Raw genomic sequence first — 11241 nt, forward strand, 5'->3', positions numbered from 1 at the left:
CACACACACACACACACTAGTTTCTTCCTTAAGAGTAACAATTAGGCGCTCACACTCATATTCAAGCAATATCAGCAAAAACTCGGCCCTGCTACATTTGTGTGATTTTCTCTTATGTTCATTCCTCCCCTCGTCATTTTCCTCTCTGTGATGTAGATGCACATTATGAAAGAAAATATGAGAGGAAGAAAGGTCCAGCCTTAGTCCACCTGAGTGGCTAGGGTCCAGCCAAGAAGCCATCTGAACCCCTACTTAGTCCACCTAAGTGGGTAAGTACAAATAAGGGCCAATTGGGCCCATCGGCTAGGGGAATAATTAGTAGTTGTTTTTAATTAATTAGTGGGCCTATTGGGCCCATCAAGTTGAGTAAGCGGTATGTCAAGTCCAAATTGTCTTAGGACTCTATTTGTTTTCCACATAGGTTTATTATTCCTAGTCCAATTTTGAATTCCTAGTTGTAGTAGGAGTGTCCCTATTTGGAAACTAGATCCTAGTAGTAGTTTGATTGCTATTCTGCCCTCTATAAATAGAGGAGTCTATGTACTCATATTTTCAGATTTGAATAAAGAAAATTGCAGTCATTATGTTAAAACAACTGAGATAGTTGTGGGTGAGAAGCCCTGGCCGAGACAGCCACTCCTCCCCCACAATCTCCTACTTCTTTCCTTAATTTCTGCAATGATTTTTCTGTTTTCTGTTTCTCTTACAGCAGGGTTCGATTTCAAAATTAAGACCTAATCTTGGGGGCCAATCGATCTCTTCTTTTGGCCAATTCTGAGGTCTGATCTGCAGGGCCTTTTAAGGACTGGTTCAACTCTTCAAGGGGGCCACTCGATCTCTGTTGACAGCTGTTCACTTCTGGTTTTTTACTGCAATTCTTGATTTTCTCTCTCCTATGTCAGAAATCAAGAACCTTCAGAACTCTGCAACCAGCCATCAGAATCTGCTAATATTTGGGGGTTTTGTTCCTCACATCTGAGCCTACAATCGACCAGAAAAGATCAGCTCCATCTGAGCCCAGACCAGCCAGCTGCAGGTCCCACTCTTGGACCCTGCGCAGGTCCTTTTCTCTCTCCTCTGTTTTGGTCACTTTTCTGGTTTTTTTTGGTTGAATTACTTGTTTGCTTTGTGGGATAAATTACTCCTGTGAGTGTTCTTCAAGGCTGCTGTTCTAAGGTCTATTACAGTGATACTAATTGGGGTTGTGCTTGCGGGGGTAAGTTCTTGAATCTACTCCTGCATTACTCTGTCTAGTACTCTTCTTGACAGTAATTTCGTTCTACTCATACCCAATTTCTGGTCACTCCTATAACAGCCAGTGCACTATTAAGGGCTGCTCTATTTTAACAGTCTTCTCCTTCCTTTCCTCCTTATTGCTTTTTTAGGGGAATGTGCTAACATGTCTCATCCAATTAGAAAGGATATAAAAAACTCTTGTTTAAGATTTTCTACCCCTGAAACTTCTCTCTACCCCCGTCCCCCAAAAGGACTAGCAAGTTTGCATTTAGTGCAATAAGAAATAAGCTAGGAAATACTTGCTTTAGATCTCCCAAATTGGAAAATTCTTGCTCTAGGTCCATTATTTGACTGATCACTTAACCCCGTAACTCTATCTATAACCAGAAGGGCAACTTGGGCCAGCCCATCAGAAATTCTTGAACTACATCAAGTTCAGCCTCAGGCTCAACCCTATTCAGGAACTCATCAACTGTCAGTCGCATAAAGAAAATGCACCCAGATAGATCACTATAACCTTCCATCCAATTGATTTAACTACTCTAAGAACTGAGGTTTGTTATGGAGTCTTCATAACCATTAACCAAGAAGAGAAACATCTTTCCTTAAAAACAACTTTCCATTTCTTCCACGCCTCCTTTAGATTATAAGGAGATAATTTTAACTTCTCCAAATCCAAAAAGGAGTTCCTCCAAATTCAGTCAATACTACTGATCACCCCTTATTGGAGGTCAGTAAACAGAATAACAATAGACTACAATTAATGGCTCATTTTAACTATATTAATCCTCAACTCAAGGATATGCAAATTTTCTTATAAGAAGCAGATCTATTTGCAAGTTCTCAATAACAAGCCAAATGGATCCAGAATTCCTTAAATCTAGGATTTGCACCTAGAGATAAACTATGGTGATACTAAGGCCAACTTGGCAACTTGCCATAAGTTTTGCTACACCCATCAAACATACTCGTTGACATAATCGATTCAATGGGATAGGATCCTACTTTTTACGTCAATTTACATCAAGCATCCTTTCTTTGTTGTAATTAACTTTCAACCACTATAATCCTTCAAAACATGTCCCTTTAAGGAAAGTATTCATCTTACATTTCTTTCAATGGAAATGATACTGTCAATAAATTTATGTTGAGCAACTTCTAAACAAGTTTGGGATTACAACCCAGACTTGGAACCTACTGAGGCATCTATTTTAACCATGAAAAATGACAGAAAAGTGGATCTCCTCCCCCAAACCAACACTACTTCAGGCAATTCTCGGAATGTGTAATGCAGATTGATCAGAGGATCTGCTAGTGGTGGGTTTTTCTTTTAAGATAGAAGAAAAGACACTGCTAGTAATTGAGCCACAAGAAAAAGACTAAATCAAACTAATTTTCTATTCCAAAATTTCATAAATTCATACAGGATTATAACACTATTTAAACCGCTGACTAATAATAAAACATAAAATAATAAACTAATAAGGACTTCTTTTGGACCTACTTAACAACACATGGGATTTATAATCTATATACTTAATCCCATGTAAAGAATTAAGACCCCAAATATAGGCTTATAAAAAATGCTCATTACATCAATACAACGACAACAACAAACTAAGCCTTATCCCAACTAAATGAGGTCGGCTACATGGATCCAAACATATTAATAATGGGACCTGATAGATGAACAACGAAAAAAGCAATATGAAAAGTGAGAGGTGAAATATGAGAGTAGCAAAGTAAGAGGAAAGAGAACAAAGCCCATCAAGACAGAAGAATCTCAGCTAAAGAGGGTCGGCCACATGGATCCGTGCTCTCCAAAAGGCTCTATCCGAGATCCTACTCTGTACAAGGCCTAAACCGCGCATGTCATTCCTCATAACTTCTCCTATGGTCATTTTAGGCTTGCCCCTAGTTCTTGTAGCCCCTTCAATCTGAATCCTATCACTCCTTACTGGGGCGTCACTAGGCCTCTGTTGAAAATGACCATACCACCTCAAACGGCTTTCTCGGAGCTAGTCGTTGATCGGGGAAACTCCCAAATCTGCTCTAATAAGCTCATTCCTTACTTTATCCTTCCTAGTTTAGTCGCAAATCCATCTTAACATCCTCATCTTTGTCACACACATCGTCTCTATATGACACTTCTTAACTGCCCAACATTCCGCTCCGTACATCATGGCTAGACGCACAACAATCCTATAGAATTTTTCCTTAAGCTTTAAAGGGATACATCGGTCACACAACACTCCGGATGCACCTCTTCACTTCCATCCCACTTTAATTCTTTGAAAGACATCATTTTCTATGTTGCCTTCTTTATTTATGATCAACTCAAGATATCTAAAATAGTCCTTTTGCAGAATCTCCCTCTCTTCAATCTTCACCATTTCATTATCCTTCACAGAGTCACTGAAGTTACACATCATATATTCCATCTTTGATCTACTAATTTTAAAACCTCTTGTTTCTAAGGTTAATCTCCATAGCTCCAGCTTAGTGTTAATCCCTGCTTTAGTCTCATCCACTAGAACAATGTCATCGGCGAAAATCTCACACTAGTCACCATGCCCTCATACATATCCTTAATTATATCCACATATGTACTTGGCACCCCTCTCTTAGTTAGGATATGTAGGGTTAAATCTCTAGGGACTCTGTCATATGCTTTTTTAAGGTCAACAAAGACCATGCGGAGATCCTTCTTGTGGGCTCTATAACTTTCCATGAGCCTCCTTAGAAGGTAAATAGCCTCTGTTGTGGATCTACCAAGCATAAAACCAGATTGGCTCTCCAAGCCTACAGTTTCATGGTACTCATTAATTTTCCGCTTCTATAGTTATTGCGGCTCTGAATATCCTCTTTATTTTGGAAGACCGGGACAACAATGCTTCTCCTCCAATCATTTGGGATCCTCCTTGTGTTCATAATCTTGTTAAATAACGTCATTAACCAAGCGACCCCATATACTCCAAAGGCTTTCCACCCCATTCATAAGATAAGACCATTCTACAACATTTGCTACGAGTCTCAAACTTAGCATAAACAGGGGGGGAAAATAGAACTCCATTCCTTTTAAGGCAATATTAACTTCCTTCAAATAAAATTTACTACCACAACAACCTACTCTTCTACAGCATGTTTCTATCAGCAACACTCGATCTCCTAGATCTAAGGGCTGCTCAGTTCACCTGTCAGCAGGTCACAAGACAAAAAAAAAAAATAGCAGCCTTGTATTACAATACCAATATCTATCAGCATATTAGCCTCCTATCTAGTCCTTCCATGGCATTTGCTTCATGAAAATTGTCTTTATATCCTCACTGTGGAAGAAAATCTAATCATATCAACAGCACATGCTCATTAACCATAATGCACTAAAAGAGTATCACTACACACAATTAAAATGAACAAATTATCAAAGCATGTGAACCATACCAAAGTATTCAAACCAAGATAGCATTGAATCTCAATTCCTCAATTTACCTTGCATATTGGTCGTTGAGGATCTCGAAGATTGACAAGTAGGTTGTCACTTTTTAAGTCAAAGTGTACTATATTCTTTCCGTGCAAGTATTCCATCCCAAATGCCACATCCATTGCAATCAAGATGCGCTTACGCTTATCAAGTATCCTGATAACAGTTAAGATTCCTTCACCATAAGACTTCTACCTTAAAATTTGCATGCCAGAGTCGCATCAGATAACTATGGAACAGAAAAAATTGAATATAAAAACCAATAGAAGGGAAAGAGAAAAATAATTACTTGTCATTCTTTTGTAAAGCATTTCTAAGTGATCCATTGACCATGTATTCAGTTACTGTAGCCACACAACCCCCAGGGCCATCCAGGACAACACCATAAAAAGCTACCACATTAGGATGGTGCAAGTCTGCAAGCTTGATTGCCTCATTCCAAAAGTCATCTCTCTGAAGAAACAGAAACCAAATATTGAGAAAAATTGAGCGAAAAACTTGAACAATGACAACAAGTTCATAGATACTCAACAGTGACAAAGATTCATACCATGCGTTCCTGCTCCGATGGTTTCCCAGAAAAGCACCTATCATTGATCCGTTTGATTGCAACATCAGTACCCCTCCATTTTCCGTGATACACAGTACCAAAAGTTCCAGAACCCAGTTCCCGCAACTCTTCAAGATCACTATTCTTGATTATCTGCCAATTAAAAAGAAGAAGAAGAAGAAGAAGAAGATAATTAATAGGAAAAACAAATAGCACATACATCCAAACAACAAAATCATGAAGAACCAAATACCCAACCTGCAAGCGACCAATGCCATCTGAAATCGGTAAAAGAGGACCGGTCTTATCTGATAGCTTGGGCTTAATATCCTGAATTAGTTCCATTGGACTAGTGAGTTCATTGTAAGACAATATAAAGAAATGCAATAAACACCAGACAGCTTAAGCACCTCAACTTTGGCTCTACTTTGTGCTTCTGCGTCAACATCAGGAAGTTCTCTGCCTCGGTTGGATTCAGCTTGGACCTTGTTATTCTCCTGAATGGATAAGTCAGGATTAGAATGTGTAGATGACTGAAGAACAGAAGCTGCCACACCTTCTGCAACAGCCTGAAGATCTTGCTTGATCTGTTCCTCTACTGTGCCTATAAGATGAAGGACAAAGTAATGAATATCCTAATCAGAAACCTTGAGAATTCATACTACAATATTTGATAGTATAAATCCATTTTTGAAACATCTAACCTTTCAAAAGCCGAAGGTTTTCTGAACTTAAATCCTTCTTAAGGTTGCCTGATGACTGGTTGAGAATTCCTTCTTCCAGTCTCATTTTTGCACTTGATTCCCCATTATTACCTGAAGGATTCTCAACTGGCAAGTCCCTCGTAGAAAAGGGTTCCCTGCTCGTTGGAACCTTGCTAGGCTTCGGAGGTGGGAAATGGGAGTCATGTTTCAAATTCCAAGGATCTTGGTTGCTGAAAAGCGAGCTTGATGGAGCAGGATCCCAGTTATCTGCAATCACTGCAGACTGAAGAGGTATAGAAGTTGGGAAAGTACCAGCTGCAGCAACAGCAATGGATCCCACATCATTAGGAACCACCCTTGACTGTAATACAGCATCCTTCCATTCACCGATTGGTTGGGATATCCGATCAGTGGCATAGGCTGAATCAACCCCTGAAAATGCTGCTTTACTATGCCATTTTTCATCAGGAGCTAACTGTGGATGTCCCATCTTTAGATGCGGATACTGTCCTGAGTTTTCCAAAACAGGTGCTTTTGCTAATTGACTGCTCTCTACAGGTTGAATATTATGCAAGTGAATAACCTCGTTAGGGGTTACAACCCCAATTGGATTTAGGTGATTTCCATCAGGAAAAATCCCAGGCTGGATGAAGGAATTAACCTGAAACATTTCCTGCTCCGCCATTTGTGTTCCGTTATCCGGAGACTCATCCTTCTTAGGTTTATTGACAGGTGATCTAAACTGCTCACTACTACCAGAACCATCAGGAGAATTTATTTGGAGCGCTTCCATCCTTCCATCAATTGCTCTAAGATGGTCATATGAAGTGGAAGAATCAGAGACATCTTTCTTAACATAGCCAGGAATCTTACCAGAATACTCTGTAGAAGATTCATTAACCAAGGTTTCAGAAGTTTGGAAAGGTACAACTCTCACAGGAGGATTATCATTAACGACTGGTCTGTTCATGAAAGCCTCCTGTTTAGCCTGGTATTGGAGTGGCACAAAGGGCTCCTGCATAGCATCTTCTTGCTGGCTCTGGGGGATGTTGCCCATGAATGCACCATAAGACTGTGCATCACCTGCCACCCTCATCAAACCCGAGGAAAACATCCTTGGATGACCATGTCTGTCTAGATTTAGAACTCTCTCATTGTCATGTTGCACCTCCAGATTCGGTGGGAATCCAAGTATCCCATACTGAGGGGCAGCAACATCAGCATCTATTTGACCAACCGCCCGGGGTATATTCCCACTTCCTTGGTGTTCAACTGAGCCATCCACCAAAGTTCCAGTCACTGCTACTCTGTTTGCTGGTCGGGCTCTCATATTTTCTTCTGTATTGAGACTATGGAAAGCCAGATTTGTATCAGAAACGGTACTTGCACTGCTCTCTCCTCGGTACTGCAACAAAGTATCAGAATGCACATGTGGCAAAGCTTTCTGACACATGTAACAGTCATCCATTCTCTGAATTTTGTCTGGGAACATTCCCTGCTGCTGAGGTACCCAACCTCCATAAGAGACTACATGCTCTGGTGGCTGTACCTGATGCCAACTATACCCTCTTGTCTGAGCTGCTGCAGGTGCCTGGGAAGGTGGTGGCTGGGTTTGATAAGCTGAAAAGTTCTGGTCACCAGGACTTTGAACTACCCTTTGCCCATATGCACTATCTTCAGTATATGAATCCATTCGGACTTGTTGAGGATTCATGAATTGCTGAACAGCCTGAACTCCATTTGGTTTAATGCCCAAGTGAGGAGATGGGGCAGCCATTGTCATGTGCATAGCAGATACAAACTGATGAGGCAACTGTTGCGTGTGATCAGCATGCCAGTACATGGATCCTGGTGAAATACCCATCAGCTGAGGATTTACATACCCAATTTGAGAAGAAAAGTGGGGATCTACATAACCCTGCATGTAAGCTGCAGCAGATGGAAACTCCATTGCAGAAGGTTTATGCAATTCAAAACCCAATGGGGGCTGTGTTTGTACCATTGCAGGCAATGTCCTCTCTATCTCATTCTCTGGTCGGGAAGAAGGCATCTGCGGCGGAGTTGCCAAGACCGTCGCCGGAGTACCCATTGGCACAGCCGGAGCATCAGCATACATTACAGGGTTGGCATCCACATAGACCAATCTAGAGGCAGCATCATGAGAAGCAGAAACAGCAGCACCACCAGGGGCTGTTACTCTAGGAGAACCATCACCTTGACCAGGACCTGAGCTATCGACGCCATCAACACCACTTACAAGGCTATCTGAGTTCTGCGTTGATGCTGCACTTGCTATACTCTCCTTCCTCGTGAGACCACCACCAACAGTTTCCGGAATTCCATTTACAGCATCCACATATTTCTGCCCATTATCCTGTAAATCATCAAACTGAAGGAGCCCAGGTGGGTCGATTTCAGAAGCTGAGAACAAGAACACCCGAAGCTTGGCTGAACCCTCAGAAGAGCTCTCCACCAGCTTCTCGTACTCTTCCATCATGTTCTCAAGATCTTCTTGACAGGAAACCGAGACAAGGGCATCAAGATCCTCGTCAGGGAGTTGGTATTTGACTACCACAGGCTGCGCAGAGATATCCATCATCTTCTGCAACAAGTCATTGAAATTGACATCTCTCCTCACTCCAATTATCCGCGTCTGCCCTCCAACATACCTCAAGGCCCCGTCACTGGGTCTCGGGAGAATCTTACCTCCAAAACTACACAGAAGCTTGATTTTTTTCGCCGAAACCGAATCCTCGCCACCCTCATCGGTCCCCTGATCGACCGCATTGCTCCCAATTCGGTTCCCATAACTGGGAACTTCAGGAAACCCAGCAGCAACAGCACCGCCACAACCAGAGCCAAGTGGAGCAGTTGGTGGGCAAGGGAACCAAGCCATGGGAGGATTCCCAAACCCTAATCCTACAAATCCAGCATCAGAAACCGTCACTGCAGGATAGTAAGCCGGTCTCGACCTCGGGCTAATGACCTCACCAACCGGATTCGGTGGGAAAAACCCCTCTAGGTTCCTCACAGCAGCAGTAGCATTGGCGGCAATGCGAGGCTCTTCGGCAATGGTTCGAGCTACGTTCAATGGTCGAAGATCTTTGGGTATTGAGTTCTGATCAATTGCCATTGGGAGAAATGGCGGCAGAGATTGAAACGAAAATACGAATCAATGAAAAACGAAATCTAGGGCTTGGGTTTTTGTGCGTTCAAGCTGCACCAAAACAGAGCCTCAACATCCATTACTAATTACAGTTAATAAAAAAAAACCCCCACTGGTGTTAAAAAAAAAACGAAATCAAACCAGATGGGAATATGGAATCAAGTAATGAATAATATTAGAGTGTCAGTACCCGATTAAGATGAGGAGGAGGAAGAAGAGACGAAGAAGAGGGTCGATGAGGTATCAACAGCACAAGAAGGTGGCAACGACAGCTCCGAAAAGAGCGTGATCCAGAGATTTTGATGAGAGTGACGATTCCTTTCCTCTCTCTCTTCCTCGTTCCTTCGCTCCTCCACTCGACGGGCTCTGCTTATCTGTATTTCTTTATCTTCCTCTACTGCTGTTCTTCTTTATTTAAGCTAAGCATTTCTGATATGTTTATTTAGATATTAGAATTGAAAGGTGAAGAATAGTTGAAGATCGAGGGAGAGCTCAGCTTCACTGTGAACTGGAAGAAGTCTATCTGTGCTTTGTTATTGATTTTGTTTCCTTAGCTCTTAAGAGAGTCGAGGAAGGAAAATACGAAGGGCACGTGGAGTTCCATGCAGAGACCATCTGGGCCTCCTTCGTGTGCCAAATTAGTCCCACAGAGTATGAAAGGAAGATGGGGAAGGTAGGGATGGTGGGAGGTGGATTCTGAAACTCTATGAACTTTTGAGGACTTTCTTGTAAAATTAGAAGACTCAATTTCTCAATTCCCTCTCTTTTGATGATTCCCTTTATACAATGGTAAAAGGTGAGGCCTGAGGATGTTAAAATCTTCGGTTTGGTTCGATTCGGTTTGATTTGATTATGTGCAAGTTTTTTAGGTGAAACCAAAATCCAATGATTTAATAAATAGTTTTAAATAGTGAATCGAAACTATTTATAAAAAATTTTAGGGGCAATGAACACTCTCTCATCGTGTGATGCCCATACCTAGATACAGAAGACGGGAAAATGATACCTCTACCCTTGTGTACCTAAAAAACCCACCCATGTTTATTCCCATGTACGCCCCCGAATTGTGCAGGGGTTGTGTGACCTGAGAACATTTTTCTTTTCCCACAGTTTAATTAGGTTTTTTTTTTCTTTTTTTTTTTTTTTTTTTGGTTACTTAAACGGTTTCTTTATCTTTTAATTTTTATTGAAATGGATGTAAACTTAGCATTGAATTGAGTTGAATTGTTATATGTTTTATGAGAGGAGATTAGGTATGTCGTCGGTTTTCCTAAAGCTAGCAGCTCATCTAATGGGATGGGTATAGAGGACTTTTTGAAGGGGAGAAGGAGAGAGATAGACCCATATCTAGGTATATTGGCAGCATATGCAGCCTTTACCCATGTTTTATATTATTAATTATTTAATATATATTTAATTTTTGGGATTGAAATGAGTGTAAACTTCATCCACATTGAGTGACTTAACTTACTACGCTACCAAAAAAAAAAAAAAAAAAGACTTAACTTATTATCATATTCAGTCGACTTATTTACACAGTTCAACTCAGTATAAAACCATTTAACTTCAATTATAAAATCTAAATAAAATTATGAATTAAATGATTTCATAGTTGTAGTGTAAAAGTCTCAGTATCGTTAGCAAATGATTTTGATTTGATTTTAACAACCTTAGTAAGAAGGTGTGTAAGACCTTCCATAGAGCTCATAAATATTTAATGGAATAACACATGGTCTGTATTTAAGTATGAATTTCATATCGAAAAGTCAGTTCATATGGCGATGGCATATAGCCATACACCACATTACTATGTCACCTTTATTTTCGGCCAAATATATAGTGGATGTAATATCATTAATTTTTTTTTTTTTAACAAGATCATTAATTAAGGTTGGAATTAAGATAATTTGCAGCATACTTTATGATACTACACATGCTATATATTAATCAACAAACAATAAATAATCTCAACATGCAATAAGGGTTTCATATATTTAGGTTTTTAAATATATGCACTTTGATTAGGTTCTTAGTTGTTTAATTCTTCAATTAATTTGTAAATTATTCAGTCAAATTGAATAATACAAATTATTCCACCAGAATA

At 40.4% G+C, this 11241-nt stretch overlaps 1 protein-coding gene across 1 annotated transcript in view; it reads right to left on the reverse strand.

Annotated features, from left to right (window-relative positions):
- Window positions 1-9776, reverse strand: part of LOC122062514 — a 22650-nt gene extending 12874 nt beyond the window's left edge. Inside the window, exons 1-7 of the mRNA XM_042626153.1 lie at window positions 9328-9776; window positions 5972-9188; window positions 5678-5871; window positions 5526-5597; window positions 5268-5420; window positions 5007-5170; window positions 4726-4873 (exon numbers count right to left, since the gene is read on the reverse strand). Coding sequence (XP_042482087.1) covers window positions 4726-4873; window positions 5007-5170; window positions 5268-5420; window positions 5526-5597; window positions 5678-5871; window positions 5972-9104 — 3864 coding nt within the window. The 5' untranslated portion in view covers window positions 9105-9188; window positions 9328-9776. The remainder of the gene's footprint in view (window positions 1-4725; window positions 4874-5006; window positions 5171-5267; window positions 5421-5525; window positions 5598-5677; window positions 5872-5971; window positions 9189-9327) is intronic.
- Between the last annotated feature and the right edge of the window lie 1465 nt (window positions 9777-11241).

This window comes from Macadamia integrifolia, unplaced genomic scaffold (genome assembly GCF_013358625.1).
Source record: "Macadamia integrifolia cultivar HAES 741 unplaced genomic scaffold, SCU_Mint_v3 scaffold1058, whole genome shotgun sequence".
NCBI classification, from domain to species: Eukaryota; Viridiplantae; Streptophyta; class Magnoliopsida; order Proteales; family Proteaceae; genus Macadamia; species Macadamia integrifolia.